Consider the following 27,078-nt stretch of genomic DNA (forward strand, 5'->3'; position numbering starts at 1 on the left):
GGGCCCAGTTTTTAGCCTCTGCTGTCAGAATAATGGTAAACCTCAGTCATGACTCAAAAGGTACTCACTAGCCTGACTCTTCTCAGTGTACACAGTACAGGGTCTAACTTGGCCACAAGGGGGACACGGGTGATGATGTTAGCTTCAGCCAGACCCCAGTCTCCATTCTCGTGCTCTTCATCTCTATCCACATACAGAGGACAGTGGTAGAGGGGGAGGGAGGAGGCAGTACAAGGGGGGCTGTCACGGTCTTGTACAGTGTCAGTGTTCCTCACCCGTGCTCTGACCCAGAGAAGGGGGAGCAGACAGGGCTGGGGGGAGAGGGTGTCCTGGAGGGCCCCTAGCCGTGTGTCCCAGAGTGCTCCTCTCAGCTCCAGTCCACACAGGTACACCCCGCTCAGGGGAAGAGAGGCACGGGACGTTGCAGCACTCAGTACCTATAGGGAAAGTGGGGGGGGGGGGAGTTTTTACTTCAAGTGCACTTTGACTAGTGTGGATTTTTCTTTTTCTTTTTTCTATATCGTCACCTTAAAATAATGGCTTAAGATTAAGATTCTAGATTTGGTTCAGTTTATTCTGTTTTTCTCAAAACTTGAAAATATTACGTAAGCCATTATTTTAAGAAAGTGACTATATAAAAGGATCTGAAATACGTCAAGCAACAAGTCACATACAATATACAAGTTATTCACCTGGAAATGCAGAGATACATTACTGCTGTCCCTCTGCTTGGCATGGGCAGCCTCCCGTATGATAGCAGCCAGAAAGCCTTTAGCGTTGAGGAAAGCTGACAGGCAGTATGCATTGGGCGGCCCACCGGAGGCCTCATCCCACAAATATCCCCTGAGCAGCTCTGCTCTCCTCTCGATGCCGGACAGGGTTGAGATGGCGAGGAGGGAGGGGGCGTCTGGCTTGCTGTTTCTGAGAGGCTGATTAAGCTCCGAGAGGAGTGAGGACACCAAGTCCACAAGTCCGTCCCACTCAACCTGGAGGAAGTGACGTAGGGGACCCAGGGATGCGGTGCCCACACTCACAACCCTGCTGTCCTCCTTGTGCCCAAGACTGTCTTTCAGGGCCTGTAGTCTGTCCCGGGCCTGGGTGAGGTCTGGTAGTGTAGCAGGGTGGGTCAGTTCATTGGGGACGCTCCTGACCCTGCCAATGGGCCTTTGGGAGTCTCGGAGCAGGATGTTCAGGGTGCGACTCTGTACCTTCACCAGCTCCCCTGCCAAACCTGCACTAAAGCCCAACACCAAGGGGTCACTGGTGTTGGCCAAGGCCTGAACACGGTGCTCCAGACTCTGTAGTAGGCCTGCTATGTCTGCGGACCAGACAAGAGAAATGTCATGGAAATGCTCAAACTACTTATTCAGAACAGTTTCATTCATATGAACTGCTGAATTCTGGACATGCAGTAAAAAATATATACTTCTGTAAGACCTATGAACTGGAATGTTCTCTACACATTGTAACAGGTTAGGAGTGGCTGGTGAGGTGGTGTTTCAGTACCAAAGTGCCCAGGGATGTGGATGATATCTGCCAGAGTGTGAGGGCCACTGCCCCAGAGAGGAGGTGCTGGTCTGAGGCAGGCTCTGGCTAGATTCTCCACTGCCTCCAAGTCTGCAGAGTCTTCAACATGGCCGCCATACACCAGGTTGGCTGGGAGTAGGATAGTGCATTAATTAATTAATTCTACATGAAAATGATAAAAGTACATATAAAGTTGCTTCCACCATGTTAGTCAACAATAGTTGTGAGTCAAGTCAAAAAGTCAACATTACACCAGTGGTGGAAATGTATGAACTACAGATACTCTCACTTTAAAAATGTTGTATTTGCCTAATGTTAACCATATATACTGTCTTTGGAAATAAATCAGATTGCCTTTTAATATCTTAAATCTTTTTTTGGAAAGCCCTGCTGGTACAAAATGTGCTGAACTGGGAGTTCTCCTGTGTATAGATTATCTGATAATACCCACATTGAAAATCATTGAGGATAAAAACACAATAAAATAATCAGACATGTGTCCATTGTGGTTCTCACAGGTAAAACCTGTGAGGTAAACTAAATAGTAGCCAGGGTCGTAGTAGCCTGAGTAATTTGACCTGTTTCTCAGGTATAAGAGTGTGCAGCCTTACACGCTATGTACTCCAGAGCCCCAGTCTGGTCGTCACACAGTTTGGCAATGCGAACGTGGGCATCTACCAGTGCCAGGAGGTCCTCCTGCGTCCTTCAGAACAGAAACAAAAATGGATACCATGCTACTGTATGTTCAATCGGAGAATGATTGCACTGTAGTTCCTAATCTTACCCACAACAGGATAGATGAAGACCAATAGTTTATGCTTTATTGTCTGTACATGTGTGTCTCTGGGTGGGGATTGGGTTGAAGACAAATGTATGTTTCCAATGGACAATAAAGTCAACAATCTCATCTTGTTTAACGCTAATGACAGCTGAAATGATCTTACCAGTAGTAGATGTTGCCCTGGCCCAGGTATTTGTAGGCCTGTCTTTGCAGTAAGACAGAGTGCAGGACGGCACATCGTAGAAGGGACTCCATGGTGCAGGCTGTGACACCAGAGGTGGAGACAGATACCACCTGACGCAGGGAAGAGCACAGCTCCTCCTTCACATCCCAGGGGGAGTCACACACCAGACGCAGGGCACACACACGCACCGCCGCTGGCAAGGGAGATGGGGAATAGTATGTTCAGATAGTATGTTAAAAGTTATGAAAAAAGTGTTAAAAAAATAGGCAGCAAAGTCAAAATGTAAGACGTGTAAAACACTGGTTCTCAAGAGGGGGAGGATGGAGAGCATTGCACACTCTACCCAATTGCATACTTTTCAGCACCCAGTGCCTTCAGCAATATTGGTGCCATTCCAACAGAAATACCTGGGATGGAGAGTGGGGTATATCCTCCGGTGATAAACCACAGTCTGAAGTGTGGGTGCACCTGACTACCAGCACACAGCCCCACAGGGATGAGGCCCTCCTCAGCCTCCACATCTGTTTGGTGTCCTAGAGATTTCCAATGGGAGAAAGCCTATCAATCCATGGAGTCCATTCGCCATTAAAACAAAGAATGATCTGGTGCAGCCTACAATTGCCAACTAATATATAATCCAACATGATCTGATATTTAGGCTTATCTTCACATAGGAACAAAAGCTTCAGTCTATTTTGTTGCTACGAAATGACACAGAGATTTTCAGTAGCTTGGCTTAGACCCCTCACCTTTGGCTGTACCGGATACCAATTGATTAAGTTGACACACCACTTCATTGTCCCATTGTTCCAAAAGATGACAGTTGTTGAAGACCAGCCAGTGGCCCTCCCGAACAGCCATGTCTAATGCTGAGAGAATGGCCTCTTTCTGAAATCTAGCTCCAAATGAGAGGATTTTTACCTTCACCTAAAAAACGTTACAACAACAATCATTTAGAAGCATATTACTGTACATAAACACAGATGTTGGTTAAGGCAATCGTGTTGAAATAAGTGTAACATATTACGTATGAAAATCAAGTAAGACTAACTAAGAGTAACTATTACCCCTCTCTTGTCTGCTTGGTACCGGGCCACTTGTTTCAACCAGTGAAGAGGTTGGATGCTGGCCCAGCCCTCCTTGCTTGGGCTGGGGAGTGTGACCATGACGGGCCCCTCGTGTTTGGACAGGAAGCGGGAGAGGGCCTCAGGGGAACCAGTGTGGGGTGTCCCGGCTACTGCCGAGCACGCCGGCTGGCCCAGGTGACATGCTGCCAGGTCCTCGGCCACCGCTGCCAGCCAGTGGGGGAGCATGGTCTTCCAGAGGAGGGCCCGCTGCAGGGTGGACAGATGGGAGTGGGAGCGACAGGGGACAGGCCCCACTACGGTGGAGGAGGGGAACCGCAGGTATTCCTGCCACTGCCGGGGAGTGCTGGCTAGTGAAGCCATCAGCCCTCTGAAGGCTGGGATGTTCTCCAGGCAGAGGAGCTCTGTGTGGGTGGCGGGGGGCACCCAGGTGGGGAGCACAGACTGAGATGTGAGTGGAGAGGAGGTGGAGGGTGAAGGAGGGAAGGCTTGTGTGGATGCAGCAGCGTCTACTGGGAGGTCGAGGTCTCCCAGGCCCTGGAGGAAGGCCAGCCGCTCCACCTCGGAGCAGCTCTCGCTGTGCAGGGACAGGGCCACAGACACCAGGAGCCTCAGGAGGGTAGCATGGCTCTGGGACAGGCAGGGTCGGTACTGGGCCAGGAGATGAGATATCATCTTGTGGGTTATCTCCGCCATGACCGCCCCCGTCACCACCTCCCCGCCGCAGGTGACGTTCGGTCGTCCCTTCATAACTAAGGTCCCCCACACAGCAAAGAAGAAGTTGCGCAGGGGGAAGAAGTAGAAGGGGGAGAGGCGGGCGACCTCCTGTAGGGCCCGGTAGAGAGCGGTGGCCAGGCTTGCCACTCTGTGGAAGTCCGCCAGCAGGCGCTTGTGGCGCTCCAACTCCAGGCTCAGCTCCGCAATCTCCATCTGGAGTTTCTGGGAGGCTGTCTGACAGGCAGACACACGAGGGAGGAACTCAGGGTCCTGCAGCAAAGGGCTGAAGGACTGGAGTATGTACTCCATAAGACAGACCTGAGAAGACAGAGGGGACCCCATGAATCATGATGTGGTCACAAAGTGGTCAATACTTGTGTTGTGGCAACCCTGTTTCAAAACTGGTTCGTGACAATATGGGATTCAAACAACAACAAAGCGGACACACCCCATCACTTGTTTTGGTAAACAGCTAGGGGTATGGGGAAATGGAGAAATGTAACCACTCTCAAATTCATAGACGGAGCTATGGATGCAAGGACTGACTATCAATGAGATCAAAGTGCTAGAGTTTACAATTAAGGAAAGCTTGAAGGGTAAGACAGTTGAACTAAGTTCATGAGACATTCTTCAAGTATCAATGGCTATGTACTGTATCATTCCTTTAAAAGTAAACAAATTGATGCAACGCTACTGTACATGCTTTTCATTCAAGCAAACACAAAGCTGTCTGCATGCAATAGAATGAAGAGCCGTTTCTTCCGATGACAGCATATTTCTAATTTACACAAACATTCTATGTTATAGAACATTACATTATATCTCAGTCTCTTTAATTTCCCCAGTAACTTCCCAGTACCTCTTCCTGGCACAGTTTGTCCTGCAGTGCCTGTTTGTCAGTCTTGACCAGGCAATGCTGAACCCACAGCTGCATACACTCGGCCTGCACAAGCTCTGTCAGCATTAGCTCCTGCACCTCAGCCGAGCTCAGAGAGAGGTCAATGATTCGCACCTCCGCCAGAATAGTCGGGTGTATCTCTATGGGAATAAGAGGGTAGGGAGATAACATTGGGTTCCATTATGCTTGAACAAAACATCAAATTACAGTGATATTTCAAATAGATAGGGTGGGATATTCCAATGGAAGTAATTGAGTTTCAAATACTGCAGCTAGCCATTTCATGACAGGCCATACTGTACATTCTCGCAGCGTTTACCTGAGATATGTTAAATAATCACTTGTTTATCAAAAACATTGTTAAAGACAAGGCCCTGACCATATACATGTATTGTTATATTTCTTCACTGCTGTTTAGCTCAAGCCCTTCAGCTGTTCCCTCCTCCTCCTCTCCTCACCATTGAGCAGCAGTCTGACAGGCAGCGGGGTACTCAGGAAGAGGCAGAACTCTGGATGGGCTGTCTGAACAGGCCGTCTCAGACCAGGGGAACGGCTACCCGCTGGCCTCACCAGCAACTCCATGAACTCTGGGGTAGGGACTGCTCGCTCCACATGAGTCACCAACACCCTCAAACCTGCATAGACACAGCGGGTGGAGGAGTATGTGTCAGGGCCAAAAGAGTACAGTTAAGTCTTGTTCACACTGGCAATTTTTTCCTATATCCGTTTCGTGCTAGATGTGGTTTGAAATATCCAATTCCATGTGTTTTTTGCCTGATCGATTGCAGGAAAGATTTAGATTAGATTACATTAGGTTAGATTAGATAACCTTTATTTTCCACTTACCAAAACATATTTTGGTTCAGGTCTGCATATACAGCACAGCATACAAACTCTTTCACAGAAATCACAGGCAACTTATAGTCACACACTAAATAATTCACAATGTCAATATGAACAGTTTCAAGTGTGACATATGGAAATGTTAGACTGGGCAACTAGACTATCAACTTGTACCTCCAGTACTCTACTGTGGCCTCACCTTTGTCTGCACCCTGGCTCACTTTGTCCAGCAGGTTTGGGTCATCGGCACTGACCACCAGGCCATACTCTCCATCTCTCTGACATGCAGCATCCTCCCTGGGAAGCTGTCCTGATAAGAGAACATATAGTACATGGATACCAATATACACAAACATTCATTATTTGTATCGACTGTCGAGCGTTCATAGATTACTTTAATAGACATTTTTGTAAGGCTATTTCACACTGTGAGGCTATTTCTAGACACATAACAATAAGTACAAAGCATACTGTAACAGTATAACTATATGAACAGGTGTTTTCTCAACATCCAAAACTGTAGTGTTGTTCACTGCAGTTGTTGGTCACCTGTCAGCAGCATGCTCTGAGCACTGATCTCCTCGTGCTGCTGCGCGTCAGCCAGCAGGGGCCAGTGTTGAGCCCAAGGCCCTCTATACCCCCACAACAGCAGTTTGAGGACCAGGCGGGGAGGCACACCCTGGACCAGGTGCTGGTCCACCCCCACAGCCCGAGCCAGCGCCATCTGAATCTCCGCACCCATGGGGATGGGCACGTGGCTAGGGGGCGTGGGGGACACAGGGGGCAGGGCGACAGGGTCAGAGAGTAGTAAAGTGGTTCTGGGGTCCTCAGGGTTGATGTTAATTTGTCCACACAGACACAGCTCCCGCCACTTCCTCAGGAGCTCTAAGCGCACACCCGGCACGAAGGGACCCAGGTAGGTGATGGTAGCAGCCAGGATAAGAGCATCCCCTGATATGGTCTGATTGTTCATCTCGTTCTCCTACAGAAAAGAAGACTGGGACATTATCTGTTATTTCAAGCAGAACATAATATATGAAGATAATAGAAAAAAACAAAAAACAATAACAGCTAAAAGAATTGTGAATTGATTTCAACTATTGAAAGAAAATAATGGTTTGATTCATTCATGATTCATTCATTCATTGTTTTTAAAACCCTTGTTTTTTGTTGTTGTTGCTGTGCTTTTGAGAAATGCACTTCAAATACAACTAGTGTTTCTGAATGAAGACCTGCGTGGCGTGTTACCTCCGCTGCAGCGTTCCAGTCGGTGATGTGGCGCTCCACCTGCTGGATGGCGGCTGCAGCCTCTCTCTCCTGGGTCTCAGCCGTGCGTAGCTGTACGCTCAGCTCATCCAGGTCCTGTCTGAGAAGCTGCTGCTGTCTCTCCATGTTCTCCAGGCACTCCCGGGTCTCCTCCTCCTGCAGCCTGGCCACTCGTAGCCGGTCTCGGCTCTCCGCTATGTGCACATCCAGCTGGTTCTTGCGGGCCTCCTGCGGGGCCCTGTGGCGCTGGATGCAGGCGTACTGGTACACCGCCCGCACCCAGCGGCACAGAGACTCAGTGGCCCTGCTTACTCCACGTATGGACTGCGGATGGAATGCCTGCTTCTTCACGATCTGGCCCAGCTGATGGAACAGGTCGTCCTTCAATTTGGAGCGGTCGAAGAACTCCAACTCCTGAAAGAAAGAAATAAAATAAAAATAAGAGGGAAGAATAAGGAATAACTCCTGAGCATCCTTTAACTTCAATATGAAGCTAAGCTGCAAAGTCAATGTGAAAATCATGAAGAGAATCCCCCTCAATCAAAATAACCTTTAGGCAGATCTGACTGGTACAAAGTAAAATAATTTGCCTCTGACCTGGAAGAAGTTGGCCTGGCCCAGCAATTGTTTACTGCTCTCCCAGTTGCGTGGGCGTTTAAACAACAGGCATATGGCGTCCATGACAATGACCACTCCATCTGGGGGGAAGCGGTAGTGACGCACCTCATCCAGATCAGACTGGCTCAGGGACTGGAGAGCATCCACGGCTGACTGGTACAAAGGGCTCACCTAGGTGTGAGATTAAACAGAACATAACATATGCCATAGAATCCCCATTATTTGTAATGTTAAAAATGTATTTGTGCATCTACATATGTGCTTCCTTCCTTCTTCCTGCTTAATCTCCATATGAACTCACTACTCAAATAAAGCATGAATACATAACATCGATAAATAGACTTCTTAGCATAACAATCCAAGTAGTCCTAGAGAGGTGAGGGGGTGGGTGGGACCTCCTTAAAGTCGTCGTCAGCCTGCTGTTGGGCCTCTTGGGCCCGGTCCTCCAGATGGGAGAGTCTGTTCTCCTGCACCAGACAGTGCTTCCGAGAGCGCTCACACAGGGTCCGCTCTGTGTCCACCACTCGCTGCAGCTGGTACTGACACTGGAGGGTGGACAGACAGTCAGGCAGATAAGCAGACAGACAGATATGGGTAGGACACTGCTTAAGAACACATGTTTAACCATTTCCACACACATCTACAGTATTTCCTGACACTATATCATTTTCATAAATGTGGGTTTACATATCATGGTGCAGTGCACACTAAAGAGATGTATGTACAGTATGTATGTATATGTATTCACTTAGTGCCTCACATAGAGCTCTTGTAGTAATTATAACTAAATGTTCTAGGTTCAAGGTTTCTTTATTGTCCCCCACGAGAAATTAGTTTTGCAGCCAGGTTCACACAAATAGAATACAGGACAACATCACAACAAAAGGACAACATCAATAAACAATAAAATCGCAAAGCTAACTTGATCAAAAATTGACATTCATACCAGTACAAAAAGTGCAAATGTGCAAAAGGTGCAGGGGGAGTACAGGAATGCAGCCAAAGTGCTATTTGCCATTAAGCATATTAATAGCACTGGGGAGGAAGGAAACATAAAATATGTTTGTCCTCCTAGCAGGAGTCCTGAAACGACAGCCAGAGGGCAATAGCTCAAACTCCTTCTGGAGTGGATGGTTCTGGCAGACGAATATACCCTATATGGACAAAAGTATTGGGACACCCGAACATCACACCCATATGTGCTTGTTGAACTTCTCATTCCAAAACCATGGGCATTAATATGGAGTTGGTCCCACCTTTGCTGCTATAACAGCTTCCACTTCCAGCTTGGGCCTAGCCCAAACCATGAAAACAGCCCCAGACGATAATTGTGTCAACATACTTTTGTCCATATAGTGAAGCTTTCGCCCTCCTAAGGAACTGCCTTTTAGTGTCCAAAAGCGTGGCCAGACTACCACCAAAGATTCTACTGGCCACTTTAACAAGACCCTCCAAGTCTGTTCTTATTGAATTGATTGATTTAGATTACCAAACCATGCAGCAATACAAAATAATTATATAAAAGTTATAACAGATTCAATGAAACTTCTGTAATAGATCATCTCAGTAGAAACGTTAAAAGAGTTCATTTTTCTCTGAAAAAAAAAATGTGCTCAACATTTTTTGCAGTAGCATCAACATGGGATTCGAAACACAGTTTGTTGTCAAGAACAATAGCCAAATATTTATAGCTATCCACTGGGTCAATGTCAACACCTTTAATAACAGTTGGCAGTGGGCTAGGTGAAATCAATGTACATGTCTTTAGTTTTCGACACATTTAGATGGAGGAAATAAATAAGAGTCTGGCATGACTCTTGGGACCCTCCAAATGCTGGTAAAGAAAGTGTAATAGTGTAACAACAGCATCCTCCACACCTCTACCAGGCTTGTACGCACACGCTCCTCTACCTGCATTAAAACCTCATTCTTTACAAGCTTCTCAAATTACTTCTTAAGTAAAGAAGTTACAACTACTGGACTACAATCATTCAACTCTTTAGGGGTTTTACACTTGGCTAACAATGGAATGTTTCCAGAGCTTGGGGACTTTCTGCAGAATAAGAGATTGAGTGAAAATATACTGAAAGAGGCTACAGAACTGGACTGCACAAGTTTTCAGTACCTGGCCACAGATGTTGTCAGTATGACATCAATATCAAATACTGGAGAAGCTATGGTCATTTCTCTTATCTCATTAATCTGTGTAGTAAAATCATGAAATCAAATCGTAGGTAAAAAAACATTTAATCTGAATTAAAACCATTGAGAGCGACCCCTCTGTTGCCCTTGACCTGTGTTCCTGTCGTAGTTTTCATTCCATTCCAGGCTCTCTTGAAGTTGATACTGCTGAAATGTTTAAGTTTACCTGTTGTGTTTCTGCAAATTTGGTCTTCAGTCTGACAATTTCCTGGCTGTACTGCTCAGCGGAGTCCGTCATGTCTTTCACACGGGCCAAGATGGTTGCCACTCTGACACAGTCAGATGGATAAATATAAGACATAATGAGTTAATTAATTAATAATGAATCTTGTTTAACCATTCTAAAAACATATTACAACAAGTGAAGTTAAATCAAATAGGTGAAATAAACAATAAACACACATTAAAACCATCAAGGATAACAACAGAATAAAGTCAACTTGATTCTTTCAGGAATCTTTTATACTTGAAATAATACTAGTCTCTGAATCCTAACCTGTTGGCCTGACCACGTCCCTGTTCACACAGGTGGCTGCAGAGGTGAAAGAAGTGTGCTGTCAGCTCTACATAGGTCTGGGGGCTGATGGGCTGGAGGCCCTGGAGGAGGACCAAGGCATATTTCCGTGTTGACTGATGGATGCCTGCCATGGCCTGGGCAACACTGGCCACTAAGCTATCTCTGTCCACTGCAGAAAACATACAGAAAAGAAGCAAGAAGGATCATACATATTAACAAGGAACCTGGAAATAGCCTGGTCACCCCAGACTGCTTTGTGCTATGTAGTCAAAACCAGGAGTCGTTTCAGCACCATCCGTGATGCCATTTTGGAAATTATTGCCTCTTATTGGTGCTGGTTTCACGGATCTCTGCAGGAGTCTGAATTAATGTCCCACTACACAGAGACATGCAATGTAAAGTGCTTGAGAGGGATGTCAGGATGATGAACCAACCTATGCTCTCTGAGTAAGGTATTTGCAGGTTCTCTTTGAGGCGACGAGAGGCTGCCTCTACCAGGGATTGGATGGACCAAGGCTGGTACACCTCTACACAACAGCAGAGGCTGAGAGCCTTGGTCATGTGTGCCAGTGTCACTGAGGCATCTTCAGGCTGCATCTTGTCATTGTCCGGGGAAACAGGCAGCAACAGGAACACATGCACATTCCTCTGAATCTGTCTGAAGTATCTGTGTAAAAAGATATAATAGCTTTCAATTATGTATCAAGTAATTTGTATGTATTAAGTAAGAAAAATAATGAGAATTTAAGAAAACACTAATGGAAACAAGACTTTAAAGGTTAGCAGTAGCTAGTCTGTAGCAGTCAGTAGTAGCCATTGAAAGATTTTGTTCATTACTTCTCAAGGGCCTGGTCATCTCGTAGGCGATTACGTGAATTCTTGACGAGAGTGTTGATTCTCTGCACCAGATTCTTCTGCTCCTCATCAGTGTAGAGTCCTGGACAGGTCCCATTGGCCATCACGACTAGTAGTTCATCTCTGACCGCCTGACTGGTCTCCCCATGGACCAGTATCACCACACTGCCACCATGCACACCAGCCTGACTGCCTGCCTCCCTCAGCATCTCATGTAGCTTACTCTCATTCCCAGGATGCACCTCCATCAGCTGATAGCCCGTTAGATAAGCAGCTAAACGCACAGTAGTCTTCCGGCCTGTGCCCTTCACGGCACCAAACAGAACTCCGTGCCCACCAGGTATGAGCAAAGCTCGGAGGATATGCAGCAGCTGATGCACCCTCTGGCTGTGGACAGTGTAGCTGGAGGTGCTGCTGTAGTTATCATCAAACTCCTCCTCTTCCTCCTCTTCTTTGCTTTTCACCACAAAAGCCAGCTGCTGCACCAGAAGGCCCAGGTCTCTCTCCTGATAGGCAGAGTTGCGTTTGAAATTGTGCTGCTGAGCCATGGAAGGCAGTGGCTCAAAAAGCTCAGGACTGTAGATGACATTGTGTAGAGTAGAAACCATGTCCTGCAAAAGCTGCAATGGCACAAAGGGCTTGGCTGGGCTAGGCTCTGCTGGATCGATGCTTTCAGTTTGTGGAGACTGTTCAGCCCGTTTCTGGCCCCTCTTCCAGTCTGAATGGTTGGCAGGTTTGGGCCCTTTGGGTGGAGACGGGCTCTGGACTTGTTGTGGGTTAGCAGTCATGTTGTGTGAGGCTTGGACGTGAGACTTATCTTTCTTGTGAATCTTTTTCACAAGCTTTTTTGTTTTGTTTTCTTGTTTCTTGGGGTAGATCTCGTCAAATAAATCGTCCTCACTTCCCCTGCCCCACGTGCTTGAGTCTGTGCTGCTCAGTCTATTGGACGTCTCCACCTCCTGTTCCATGGGTGTCATAGGTAAGTGGGACTTAGTGAGCTGCTTAGGGGTTGAGGCTCCACTATCCCTCTCTCTTGTGTGTGGTGTGGGTGGATGCTGACAGGTACCCTTAGGGTAGCCTATTGCTAGAGGAGACAATGTACATATGCTGGGGGTTGCAGTGCTAGGGATGTCCTCCGCTTTCATAGTCTGGGGCTTATCGGTCATTCTACTGCTGTATTTTCTCTCTGACACCTTGGCTATCAGTGACACCAGTGTTTGGCTCTCGTCCACCGAGCACAAACGGTCTCCAAAGGTGCGCAGGCACTCGTGCATCCAGAGGCGAGCTATGTTGAGAACGTTTGCTGCAGGGCCGAGCGTGGCCGGAGAAAAGCATGGCAGACCAGTGGAGGAGTGAAGCCTGCCCCTGAGGTTAACATTTTTCTGAAGCAGTTGCCTGTTTGAGATGCGCGGTGCCCACAAGCACATTCCCTGAAACACCTTCTGCAGGTCATGCAGCGAGAATAGAAAGTGGGGCCTGTGCACGTTAGGTTGGAATCGCTCACACACAGCATTATAGAGATCTAGAGTTGAGGTGATGATGCAGTGTGCCATATCTGCATACCTAGACATGCATGGGAACTCTTTGAGCCAGTGTTGGATACGTGGAGAGTGGATGGAGAATAGAACATCTACAGACAAACTCGGAAGCACCAGCACTGAGAAGTGGCGGGAAAGGCGGGACGAGATCCTGTTGCAGCTGCCAACGCCAGAAGTGCTGCAGGTACCCAGGTAACTGATGGCTCCAGAACGGAAAAGCTTAAAGTGATAGCCATCTGAGGTAACACCTCCCCTTGAAATACATTGCCGCAGAGTCTCCAGCGCCATGGACGTCTTTCCAAAAGCATCTAAAAACAAGATCAGAGGTTAAGAGATTGAGTCATCTATGAGGAAAAACTAAATTCAATCTACTCTACATCAGACATACCACAGGGGGCTTCATGTAGGTCTTCCATAAAAAGCAGCAGCCCATGCTGTTTGATCATAGAGCCTATGGTGCCCGTTCGGGTCTTCTGACACCCCATGCTTTCCAGGACATTACGCAGGTCTGTGGATCTGAGACGTGGGCTGGCGGGCAGACGTATGTGTGGTCTGTCCTCACTCAGCAGAGACTGACACAGCATGGTCTTTCCTGAGCCTGCCTCTCCCACCAGCAACGCTGGCTGGTGGGCCTCCAACATGAAGTCCATGAGATATGCATATTTCTCATACTGTGTAATTAGACAAAGGACAGATATTCATGTATTACAATACAGGTGGGATGGGGCTAAAATGTAAAAGTACTGGTGTATATGTCAGCCCACTGTTAGAACTAATTGCGTTTTTGAAGTCACTAACAATTCTACTAATCTCTACTAACTTGTATTTCTACTAACCCTACAAAGACGCAATGCCATTGGCCACACAGTAGCTACATAAAATACACAATACATGAAAACAATAGGACATGTACATATGTATTCATGTTTGACAGTACTGACAATGCCCTCTAATTGCTCCTCGGGGATTAATAGAGTTGAATTTAATTGAATTAAAGTAAGGACAAACTTGGGGGATAGTAGTGTAGGACATCTCTGGGCTCTTGCTCCTGGAACAGTTAACAGTGTTGCTAGAGTCTCTCATCATCCCCTCACTCAGATTAAAGAAGTGCTCAAAAACAGTTCCCTCAGCTGGAACCTCCACTCTGTACCGGCTCTCAAACAGTGCACCACGAGCTAGAAGGTCAAATTGTGACCAATGTCTATAAAGGAAGAAAAAAAAGGATTATGCATCGTCTATCATTACTGTAACATTTCTGGAGAGGACAATGTGAAAAGAAAAAAAGCTGAGGCAGCAAAGTATGGTTCTGATCTGTCCTGTACTGTGTATAGCTCCTAACAACCTCTCACCTGGGATGCAGGTGTCCACCAAAGCCCCAGATGTAGGCCACCAGAAACAGGTTCCTGGACTGCAGCTCCTGCTGAGTGGAGGGGATCAGGGCATCTGTGCATGGTGGCTGGACTGCTACGGGGGTCACATCTATAAGAAGAGAGAGAGAGAATTTGGAGGGAGTGCACAGATTACACTAAATAGGATATATGACTAAACTGAACAAACAGTTAATCTCAGTAAGTGGTTATCTGTACTTCTTATAGAAGTATAGTCTGTTAAAATATGATTTACAATACCTCTTTTGTCTGTTTGCCTTGCTGTAGCTTTTGATCCACGTCCCTTCCCAAACTGTTCCAAAAGGGCATGGAGAATCCTGATGAATGACATCACTTCCTGCAATCCATATGTGATGTTTTTACTGAATTTGTTGGCTCCATCTCCCTCACCACTGTGCATTACAGGTGTGAGGGCCTTATGCCTGAGGAACGTGAGTGTGCTGGAGAAAAGGTCCTCGGCTAGACGGCTCCACATCTTCAGGGTCCCTTGATCCACTGTGTGTTCCCTGTAGAGAGCATCCATTTCAACCTTCCATACAGCCTGCCACAGATCCTTTGCAGTGAGATAAACCAGGTTACAGCGTGTCACTGCAGAAGGGGCCGCATCCCCCAGGTCTGTAACCTCTGCCATCAGTTTCAGGTCTTTGCGGGATGGTCGAACCTTTTCCCCTGATGAGAGGCAGAGAAACGGGTCCTCAGGATTGCAGAGAGTGCTGAAGGGGTCCAACCAGCCAGGTTGCCCTAGTGGCTCCCCATCCATCACTAGCCACTTCACCTTTCGCATCTGACCTCTCTTCTTCTTTGTTTTGATTGTGGCGGTGGCTGAGAAGTCATGCCACTCTGAGTCTCTCAGCACTTTAGTGAAAGCTCCATCCCACCAGGACCCCTGCTGTTCGTAGCAGCCTCCAAACAGCTCCTCATGGGATAAAGCATTGGGGAAAATGACCACGGTGTCAACAGAGCTCCAGTTGGAAGTAGGGGATTGATGATATGTCTCTGATGTCTCTGCAATATCTCCTGCATTGGTGATGTCCTCATCAAACTCAGCCTCCTCTGCCCTGGCTGCCAGTTTACGTAATGCTCCAGCCAGAGCACGGTAGCAGGTGGTCTTGCCACTGCCAGCAGGGCCCACCAGCAAAACTGCCTGTGACAGCTTCATGGCTTGATAGAGGCTGAGGGCATTGCAAAGCACTCTTGCATCAACATGGAGCCCTGTTTGCTGCAGCTCCTCTTTAACAGCGTTTTTGAGGAGGTTCTGTTCCCCCTCCTCTATGTACTGTTGGAGATTAGGGAAGGAACACGCCGTTGGAAAGATTTCATAAAAAATGGTGCGGAATTGCGTTACTTTCTTTTGTGCAAAGATGGCTGATAACAGTACTGATACAATGCCTTTGACAATGGCTTGCTCCTCAATCACAGCTTGGATGAATGTGGCAGGCTTAATAGCATGCTTGTAGCCAGATGACTGGGGACCTCTGTCTTCTTCCTCAGGCTTGAGAATCACATCAAGAGGAGGCTTTCCACTGTCAGGTTTGTCATGTAACACTTTCTCCTTATCAATCACCTCTTGACAGCTGGTTCTCTGTAAGTGTGTACCAGAGGCAGTGATGACGTTTCTGAGAAGAACAAGCCAGGAGGTCTGGTCACCACTAATTGAATCAGGCAGGCAGAGTGAGTCTTTGGCTAGGCTGAAGAGAGTGATGAGACGACGGCTTAAAGATATGGCCTCTGAAAACCCCAGGGAGGCTAGCAGGACTTCTGTGATGATCCTGTAGTCAGGGTGGGTCAACGAAATCGGCCTGGTCGACACACGAAGGTTCTCTGGAATTTCGGTTGTATACCCTCTTGATGAGATGATAACACAGCCATAGCTCAGTTTGGCAAACATGTTTTTCCCAGCAAAAGACATCTGGCACCCTTTCCCTATGTCCTCACAGCCGTCCCTTGGTGAAACTGTATCTTCCCTATTTGGAAAGGAGAAATTGGTTGATAGGTCTACAGTGTAGGGGTCAAATACTTTGTGATGTGTACTTCTCTGCAGGAAGGAGAAGGATTGGTGGATGTCTGATAAATGCTGTCCTAGGAGCGACAGCACCCCTTGTGTCATCAAGTCTACAAAGTCCAACACCAGCCAAGCCCCAGTCTGTAGTGCACCAAACAGCATCTTCTGGACCACAGAAGGGCTTGTATTGACACAACATCGTAAAGTGATGATCTGCTGCCCTAGTGCTCGTCCTAACTGAACCACTGTCTTCCTCTTTCCTGACATGCAAGGCCCGCTCATCAAGCCGCATCTGTAGCTGATCAGAGCCAGGAGAATTCCCAGTCTGGCCCTGTCTGTGGAAGGGGTGTTCACTATTAACGAGAGCTCTGGACCAAGGTACTCATAACCATAGGGCAACTGAGTGCCCAAGATTTCCACATAGCACGACTGTTCCTTTGAGTCGTTGACCTCTTGTGCTCGAGTTGACCGTGACTTGCCCTGGCACTGACTGTCTGAAATCAGGTGGTACTTCATCAAACTCTGCCACTCAAAAGATGACTCCAGGTCACCGTTCACTTCCATGAGCCTTGATAGCTGCTGTGACTGATTCATTGTGAGTAGCACCAAAGCACGCAGCACTGTCACCATGCGATGGGTGAACAACGTCTTGTCTATGGTGTCTGTGACTCCATCCCGGATGACCTGACACAAGCTCAGAAGCTTGGAGGTGTTTCGTGCTTTCATGTGGGTCCACTTGACCGAGGCTGAGGCCTGGTTAGCCTTTTGAACTTCTCTGCACCATATAACCTCCTCGGCCACTAGAAGGCATTGTAGGGGGTAGTCAGAGAGTACATTCCACAGAGATGGCAACTCACTCACTCCTATTGCTTCTTTCCCCTCTTCCTTTCTAAGGAAACTTGATGGGCTGGAGAAGCGAAAGGGGTCAGGTGATGGGGAGTTGCCGGTTTTCTTCTCGCTCTCAGAGTCCATGTCTAATGGCTCGACCTGTTGGCGTGCCACGGCACACTGCTCCATGAGCTGCATCATGGCTTGTTGTAGCTGCTGCTCCAGGAGACCGAGCCAAACCAGGGGGTTGAGGTTGGGCTCCAGGGGACACAGAAATGACACATGCTCTCTGAGACTCCCATAGACTCCCCGTACCCACAACTGTGTGTCTGACAGATCCAGCCCATTACTCAGATCTGTCATGTTTTGGGCCGCGTCACTGTTGTCGTCCACTTCCAGCCAGCGCACACCTCTGAAGCACTTACGCACTAGAGGGAGTAGTGCAGAGGGTGTAGGATTCAGAGAGAGGAGTTTGATCACCTCCCCATCACTCAGGAAGCAGAGTCTATGGAACTCCCCACGGGGTGAGTCCAGGAGATAAAGAAGCTGGTTGGATATAACCTCCATTGTGGACAGACCCTCTATGAGGAGCACACGAAGGTTAAACCCGCAGAAACAGCAGTTCGCCTCTTTAGCCTTCCTGAGCCGAACAATGTTTAATACATGTGGGTCACTCAATGTAATCTGAATCATCTCCCTGAACGTCTTGTCCACAGGACAGAACCTCTCCAACTGTAAAAGAAAAAATATAATAATAATTTGTAGCACTTTAAGAAAACATTATTTCAAATGTTTTTAAATGACCTTGCCCTATTTGCAGACTAAAATACCAGACCCTGTCACATATAAGCTCTGCACATTGAACAAGGACAAAGTGAGAGATTTCCCTCTCAACTCACCAATTCAGCTTTCTGAATACTGACAGTCTTCTCATAGAACATTCTGGTCAGGAACACCCACTTCTGCTGGTACATTTCACAGAAGTCAAGCAACTCCTCTACAAATAAAAATAATGCGAGAAGGTGAAAAGCCAAAAGTTAGGTACGGTACATTTAGGCTAAACTATTTGTCTCAATTTAATGTGTTACTGAGAGACATAGAGACAACGGTTCTGACATTGTCATACCAAAGTGATAGAATGTCAAATCATTAAGAAATTGTGGATTTCTGGTCGGCTCTTGTCATATCTTTAGATAAAAATTAATGAATGCTTTACTGAACTGTAAAAGCTTGAGGTATGTTCATTACTGAACAAGCTTTTTACAAGGTACATCAGTTTGGTCAGATCAGTTGAAAAAGAGGTAATCAGGCCTCAATGGGACTTCGAGATAAAATAGATGAAAATGGGATTTTTTTGTTCACTTCACATTACCAAGTTCTTGCAACAGCTGCACCCACAGTTCCACCTCCTGCCTGAACTCAGCAACATGAGGGGAGAGCAGCATGTTGGACAGAGTCATCACACTGTCTTCTGTCTGGGCAAGCAGCGTCTCCAGACCTGACAAATAAGTAATAAATAAGTAAAGTCTCAGTAATATTGTGAAACATATTTCCAAAAACAGCCACATGCTATAAGATCTCAAAACAAGTACCAATCCTGTTTTTGCTGAAATAATAACAACATACCAATAGTAACGTTGAATCATACCAATTATGGTGAACGTGCCACTGTCACTGGAGTGCTGTTTAGGGGACTTGGCCAGTCGAAACAGAGCCCCCTCCCAGCTCCGCTGAAGCTTCCGGAAGGCCTGCTCCATGTCCGCCTCGGCCTTCACTTCCCGGCAGATCTGAGAGGGTGCCAAACAGATATCAATTATTTATACCCAGGTCTGGTATAAAAAGGTATGAAAAAGTATGACATCACTGAGGGGCTTAGGATAGAGCTTGGCTGTCCTCACCTTACTGATCATTTTATTGTGCTCTATCAGTTTTTTCGACATGAGGTCAGCCACAGTCAGGTTCCGCTCTGGGGCATACAGTAACCCCATGCCTACAGGAAGACAAGGAAGGAATGTGGTAATATGTACATTATGCAGTTACCTCCTATTCAGGTAAGTAGTCAGGTCTATCATTAACACTCTAACCTTTGAAGATGTTCCTCCAGTGCTTGTGTTTGAGTGTTGGGCTGCTGAGTTTGACCAGGACTGCTAGATGAAGGTTAAAGCGCTCCAGGACCTGCTGGGTCTCTTGCAACACAGCGTCACCGGAGGAGATTGTCCTGGCTATAGATACCACCTGCTGGAGCCACTCATCTATCTTCTCTTGGGCCCCCGACACCACAAACTGGCATATAAGACAGAGGCTAAAAGGTCAGAGAGGCTCTTAACTCAAAACTACTGCACAGTACACTATAAAGTTTGATTGAAACAGTTGAGTCACTATGATTATAGTTTGTCGATCAGTAAAGAGGCCCTTTAGAACAAACACCTTGCTAAAGAGAAGCAGCTTCCACTCTTGGATCTGGGCGGTGGAAACACTCATCAGCTCCCACAGTCCCTTGCGAGCTTCAATCTTCTGCCTGGCAGTTGTCACAAACGCTAAATCTAATGGATTTCCTGAGGAGATAACACAGATGTATGGATGTATGGAGTGTTGAACACATTTGCATACAAAACACTTTGTCTGTACTGCATAATATATACAGAGTTATATACACTGTTAATATAGAATGGATATATTGTATATAAAAAAGAATACACAGGCAGCCTCCCTCTCTCTCACCTCTGAGACTTTTACTGGTCCTGCTCAGCTCTTTGAGTCGTGCAGAGATTTCATACACCTGTTTGCATACATTCTTGAGCTTGGTAAGCATCTGTGCAGCATTCTGGGTAGGGTCCAGATAGGGCCCAGAGGTGGCTTTGGACACTATTTCATTCAAGTCATGGGCCAAGGAGAAGAAGGTATTGTCCAAGGTGTCAGCCATGGAGGGAAGGCGCTCGCACACCATTTCTGCAGCTCGCTTCAAGAGTGGAACGAAGAGGTCCCATAGGTCCATCATCTAAACACATAGAACATACACACAAACACACACAGACAAATGCACACACAGACACACACACAGTGATAATTCAACTTGTTTTAAGTAAAGTTTAGTAATGAAGTAAAACGTAAGTAACAGCTAACTGCAGTTTTCATAACCACCAATAGATTTTGTCCTATCCTGTCTCTTTGAAATATCTATGGTTATGTTTGGCACATTTTCTCATTGTTTTAACTTAGGGCCCTGAGCAGCTGTCTCTGCCTGCTAACCTGTTCCTCCAGCAGTAGCTCTTCTGGCCTCATATCTCTGTAGTTCATGCGGATGGTCTCTTGAAGAGAGTGCAGATACTCTAGCTGTTGTTGCATGTCATCAGACATTTTCTCACATCGTTTCACCTGAGGCAAGAAAATATAACAGCAAAATGAATTAGCTACTTGATGGAAAATATATAATATTTTACTGTGTTCATATTAAAAAACCGTATCTAACGATACAGTAACAACAGAAATAAATGACTACTATAAATAGGAGAATATTAACATTGTACAGAAACTTGGACAGTGCAGTATAAGGTAACTATTACAAACACAGATAAATTGGTTATACTTGGGCTATCAGTAGGGTCCTGAGGGAGGTTTGGAGTCTTGACTGATATAAAATATAATAAGAAAACTGCAGTGTAATACCATGCTGGCATAGTGGGTGAAGTATTTGAAGTCTGTGGGTTCTGTCTTAAGCCCCTCCACAGCTCTCTTTAGCTCTGAGATTAGGTTTTCTGATCGGAGCGTTAACTCCCCCACCAGAAGTGTCAACACATCTTCCTCAATAGAGTTCAACAGAGGTCCTGGTGAAACAGACAAAAGGTGACACACAACTACAATGGAATAGGTGTCCTCTCAGTGATACACCGGTAATACATTAGCATGCGCACACATGCTTGTCACACATACACATACACACATACACACATACACACACACACACACCTAGCTTCTCCTGGATGTGAGAGCAGTGGACGACGAGGAGCTTGTTGGTGGTGGTGAGGGAGGGGGGCACTGTGAGGACCCTATCTGTCCAAAAGTGAATCTTCTGAATATGCTCCTCAAAGTGTGAAGCAGGCATGCCTCTCATGGCCTCCAGAGAGGCTGGACTCCATTGGCTAGTGAACATATGGACGTCCACCAACCAGGAGTGTTGCTCACACAGCTGTTGGAACTCAAGCAGAGCCTCCTGTCCAGGGAGAGTCAATAACAACTCCACTTAGAAATCAGATATACAGTACACGCAGTGATTTTGAAAATGCAAAGAAGTGAAGAGAACTTCTAATGGCTCCACTCAAGGCGACCAAATTGTGTCTGATAGAATGAGGAACGGCAACATTACCTGTGTGATTCTGGCTTGCTCTCTCTGTACCTCCTTTGCCCCAGTGTTAATGCTGAGGTGCCACTCAAGCTGTTTGCTGGACAAGGGGTAGTACTGCCCTCGCAGCCTTTGGCCCTGCACCCTCAGAGGGCACAGCTTGGGCAACACCAGCCTGGGAGCTGTTAAGGGTCGAGGCTCCCTTGTGCATGAGAAGCTGCTGACACCAGTGAGCTCACTGTCCTTCTTCCCAAGAGCTGAACAGAAGGGGACAAGCAGCAACATATTCTATATAAAGCTTTATCGATATACAGTGTACACAGTATATACTATACTGTATAGTATGTGTATACTGTGTGTATACTGTATATGAACTGTAATGGTGCAACAGAAAAACTAGTATCCTGTTCACCCTAACCTGTGATAGAATAGAATAGAATTTCCTAACAGATAATAAAGTATTCTATTCTATTTACCTGTGAAAGCAGATATGCCACTGGTACAAGCGAGGCTCAGTTCAGGAGTTATCTCCTGAGCAGCACTGGTGACAGATGAGCTGGCAGTCACACAGTCTGGGGGGAAGCTGCAGGTGTCAAATACCTACCAGAGTGTAACCAGAGAAATATTCAAACACTGAAACTGGGATACTGTTGATAATATAACATCTTCCCGTCTTTGCAGCAGTTATTTAGGAATCTTTCTATGGTTCTGTGGTTCTGTTTTTATTAAAATCATATAAAGGTTTTTGTTTTGATTTGATTTGATTTAGTGTTATTATTAGTGTCTCACCTGGAGGGCGGAGTCTGCAACTGACAGCAGGGCCCCATGCAGCACTTCCTGAAACAAATGCATTGGCGGGAACAGGGCCAGCTGACCATCTGCTCCAAAGACTAGCTCTGCTTGGAAGAGACTGCCCTGCTGTGGTTGTTCCCTCTGAGTGCGCAACATAACAATAATGATCAATAGAAAGTATGAATAACATCAAAACCTTCCATCCACATTGAGTTCAATACATTTTTAAATGCTAAAAAATGGACACCACCTGGTAAAAGGAAAAGACCCCAAATCCCCTAGTGAAAAAACCTGTGATTGAAGAGCTGGCTGTGATTAACCTCTCTTTGGAGCGATTACATGAAGCCAAGGACAGGAAAATGTGGAGGGGCTCATTGTGGCTTTTAGTCTCTTTGAAGATGAAGATGATTTAGGACAATAGGTCAGTGTTGTGCTCTCTTTCCTCACCTTCATGACGTTGTTGAGGAAAGAATTGACCTCTCTGTATGTGATGGTAACAAGACTTTGCACAATCATCTGATCGACTACAGCGGCCATGTTGCCCAGCTGCTGAAGGACGTATTCCGCCCGACTCAGCTCTTTCCTCAAATCGCGCAGGTGAGACAGCTGAAGGTGCAGTGGCTGGCTGTGCTGGTTCAGCTGGGAGCGCTCCACACGCAACTGCAGCTCCTGGTGGGCCCCATAGCTGTCCTCCTGGACCTGGCAAAAGTACATCAGTACAGTCATTCAATTTCATTAAATTGCCATTCCTCTTGTGTCTTTGAGAATAAGGAAAGTTGGGATACCATATTCAGGATGAGAGTACGATGCTGCAGGAATCTATCCAGTAGGCCCCGGCACTCCTGGTTCTTCTCCATAAGCGTATTTTGGAAGTCTAGAAGTGTGTACGTCTTGGACTCATCCTGTGGCAACCAATGAACCTCTTTCAGTTCCTCAATCAGTCTGAAAAACGTAAAAAAAAGTTTAACAAAGTATGATGTACTTTAAGTATGATTGTATACTTCTTATACAATCTCAGAAATAATCATGGACCAAAATGAACATGTTGTGACAGTGGTGTTGATGTACTGTACAAAGCTATAAAGAGATGCAAATCACCTGGAGAAATGGAAAAGTGCCTCTCTGAACTGGGGTACCGCCATGAGAAGTAGACCCTGTAGAACCTCACACTTGCGCTGGAGAGTGATCTTGCACACGTTTCTGTGCCACCTGGACATGACAACAGCAACAAAAAGGAGACATACGTGCCGGGGTCAAAGTCAGTGCAGCTCAGACTGCACTGTGATATGTCTGGTTGGTCATGGTCATGGTAACATGAATGTGTCCATCAGTGCTGTACTGTTTTTCCTCTCTTGAATTTGAATAAAATAAAAATGTGAGCAGTTAGCCTGCTTTGTAAAGTATAAGTGTAAACAATAGAAATGGACAGTAAGGCTACCTTGTAAAACAGAAACATTTACTGCACTCACTGCAATGTAAGTCACTTTGGATAAAAGCATCAGCTAATGGCATATATATATTATATTACCTTGTAAATGTCTTACGTAGTAGATAGTCTCTGAAAAATGGGATATCCTGCAGGACTCTCCACATCAAGGCCTCGCTGTACCATTCTGCCAGCGTGAGGAACCCAGCACTGCATCCATCCCTCACATGGAGCACGGAGGTAGGGGAGAAGATGTGATGATCTGAGCCTGCTCTGCTTTGGGGCACCACACGCAAGTCATACGGTCTACAACAGAAAGAAACAGTCATTGATTTTGGTTGCGGTTCGTGTTGTTATGTCTGTTGTTGATGATGATGTTGTTGTCTGTTTCCTTCATCTGAATAGCCTACATTATCATTCCAACTGAGACTCAACTGTAAATAAATAAAAAGCATTATAGACAAATACTATAACAAATATATACTGTATATAAAAAATACAATAAATAGTACAATTATGAGTCAAGACTGATAAAGCTACTATCATTGCATTGTTTTTGGAAATATGGTTGATAAAACTGCTTAAGTTCTTTATTTTCAGGTCATGATGAATTGACAAGAGTACAGAACAGACCAATGAAAAGTGTGTAGGCTAGATATTCTAGGATTCTAGACCTGCAGGATGTCCAATACCTGTATTGGCCATCATCCACAGCTCGCAAGTGGAAAAACTGAAGCTTTCCCAGATGTCTTTCCTTTGCAAAAAGCTCAACCACCTCCTCACCGGTGAGAGGCTCTCTGTGTTTGCAATCTTTTCCACTCTTAGATTCTTGATTAGTGGGCTTTTTCATAGAAACGACGTTGTCTGTAACACTGTAAACACACAAAAAGATTGTGACTGCTAGTACCACTTATTGTTATATCAATGCTTGTGATAGGCTATATAAAGTTTCTTCACTTACTTTACTAATGCATGCAATGTAACAATACAGTAAAAGTAAGTAGTTCCATGTAGGCTACTCGTATAAAATAACAATGTTAGACACAGGAGGGAAATAAAACACAAAAGGTGAAGGCTGAAGTGAGTATGCTCATCATGGCATACAAACCTGTCACCTAAGGACTCCTTAATTGACACCTCAGTCACTTTGACAGGGATATTGGCACCCAGGGCTGAGGCCATCAGACGAGGTCCCTCCAACCACATGCACTCCTCCATGGCCATCCCAGGGCCTACCTCTGCTACAATGCGGGGGAGCTCCACCACTCTTAATGTAGTGGGTCGTGGGGAGAGGTTTCCTGTGCTGAGGGGACGACCAGGCAGGGGCCTGTTCATAAAGGCTGGAGAGACGGGAAGGAGTTCCTGGGACTCCAGTGGTGGTAGTGAAGGTACAGAGGCCATATTGACCATTGGAATTGGGTTATTCTTCCCTCCTCTGCTGTGTCCCGGGGAGTTATCCCTGACTCTGGCAGTGCTCCTTGTATGGGCACTGTGTTGACTGTCTCTTTTAGGAGGTGGCATAGTTGCAGGTTGTTTTCTATCACTTGTTTTGAAATAACAATCCAAGCTTTAGCCACTCTTTCCTTCTGTTGAGATCAACGTTATATTGTTCTGCCAAGCACATCTCTGAAAACAACCGATAATTCCTGCGAAGATGAGACAAAGAGCGACCTCAGTTAGGGGGATGGATGCCACATTTCGCAACTACCAGCTAGGAATAAACTGACAGTGATTTTGCAATGCTGTGTTGTTAACTCGCTGTAAACAGTGATTTTTGCCATAGCTTGTCTTATTATTGTCTGCAAAACATTGTCAGTTATTCACTTTGCCTTTCAACTAATAATTAACCTCTTAAGAATGAGCGAGCGAGCAACTTTTAAAACTTTCTCTTACCTTTGTTACGGTATCCCGAAGTTAGTGCCCCGCAAAGCAACTAGGTCTCGTTCCCATAGTTACAAACGACGCTACGACAATGTTAATGTCTCATGTTCTCCAGATGGGGGCGCAAGAACACAGCGAACGTTAGGCATGATTATGAGAAGAGAATGCCACCATGATAGTTCAAGCAAAGATCCCTCAGATCTGGCTCATGTCAAGGCGCTCTCTTGTAATAAGGAACAAGGACGTGCATGACTGTTAGTTTATGTCTACAACGCTGATATGTTTTGTTATCAAAGTTGGGATAAAATAATCTAACTGTATCTCTCCCTGGCTACAGTCATAAGAAGGTCCACATCTCAGATCCCATGCCCTATAGTGTAAACCAGTTAGCTGACGCTTTTGCGACTATTGGTAGACATTTGACCCAGGCTAAAGTGGTGGCAACTGGCAACATTTGACAATAATAATAATACATTTTATTTGTATAGCGCTTTTCCTGCAAACGTTGCAACTCAAAGTGCTCAATCAATGAATGAACAATGAACCACTGTTCAGCCTCACTCATACCTCTTTTCCACCAACGCGAACCTAGTTCTAGTTCTGTGCCGGTTCGCAGTTGGTTCAATTTGCGAACCTTCTAAGAACCGGTTTGCTTTTCCATGGAATAGAGTCATTCACTGTATACGACTGGTCCAACGTATTTGTGCAACTCGCGGCGAATCGCGATTGCTAATGGACGGCACGTTCAAGAAGAAAGATGATTACACAACATGTTTTGATTGGTCGTAGCCCCTGATGTAAGCGGTTCTTGGTTCTAGACCAGCATAGTGGAACAATTTTTCCTGCCCAAGAGCCGGTTCTTTTGCTGTCGAAACGCACAGAACTGGTTCATAGCCGTATTTTGAACAGGGGGTGGTGAAATAAATGAAAATTTGTGCACTCGCAAAGCGCGCCCTGGCAATTTCTGTATAGGCTACCAGCAAACCAGAGGAGGGCATTTGCTGTCCCTGGTGTTATGGTAGCACTAGCAAAAGAGTCAAGTGTGGCAGAACCCCAGAACAGACGGACACAAGAGGCAAACTAACAATAAAAGTATTTATTAAAATGATGGACAAAAGAATAAACCTACTCTAACGGGGCCTAAGTGGGGGGAATGTGTGGATGCCAGAGAACTGGATAATGTAAATGAGGTGTGAGTGGGACTGTACTCTATGTGTCTGGGTGTGAGTGTCTAGCGTGCAAAACTAGTGTGGTGTAGATATGTAGATGAGTGAAGTGTTGAAATATGTACGTGTACTAACCAGTCCAGAGCAGAGAGGGGGAATAGTCGGCAGGCAGGCAGACGGGGGGGGTTAGGCAGGAGGAGTAGGCGGCAGGCAGGCAGGGGGTTA

The 27,078-nt window shown here is 46.1% G+C and overlaps 1 protein-coding gene across 1 annotated transcript; it reads right to left on the bottom strand.

Annotated features, from left to right (window-relative positions):
* Positions 1-53: 53 nt before the first annotated feature.
* Positions 54-25,207, bottom strand: dnhd1 (dynein heavy chain domain 1; the record flags this gene model as incomplete). The annotated part of the gene is made up of 41 exons (XM_080527295.1): positions 54-437; positions 693-1,318; positions 1,507-1,656; positions 2,139-2,230; positions 2,472-2,685; positions 2,900-3,025; positions 3,242-3,387; positions 3,582-4,612; positions 5,154-5,332; positions 5,651-5,827; positions 6,235-6,345; positions 6,585-7,017; positions 7,284-7,715; positions 7,899-8,090; positions 8,315-8,464; positions 10,288-10,390; positions 10,618-10,807; positions 11,073-11,305; positions 11,476-13,325; positions 13,409-13,702; positions 14,040-14,232; positions 14,381-14,510; positions 14,810-17,981; positions 18,149-18,246; positions 18,622-18,747; positions 18,898-19,036; positions 19,148-19,239; positions 19,334-19,532; positions 19,677-19,804; positions 19,971-20,247; positions 20,499-20,624; positions 20,916-21,073; positions 21,216-21,459; positions 21,643-21,845; positions 22,065-22,188; positions 22,378-22,521; positions 22,828-23,079; positions 23,166-23,322; positions 23,479-23,589; positions 23,909-24,112; positions 24,915-25,207. 41 exons carry the CDS (start codon positions 25,205-25,207, stop codon positions 54-56), a joined length of 13,683 nt encoding a protein of 4,560 aa, XP_080383421.1.
* Positions 25,208-27,078: the final 1,871 nt, after the last annotated feature.

Source organism: Nansenia antarctica (assembly GCF_963989245.1).
Source record: "Nansenia antarctica genome assembly, chromosome: 3".
NCBI lineage: Eukaryota > Metazoa > Chordata > Actinopteri > Argentiniformes > Microstomatidae > Nansenia > Nansenia antarctica.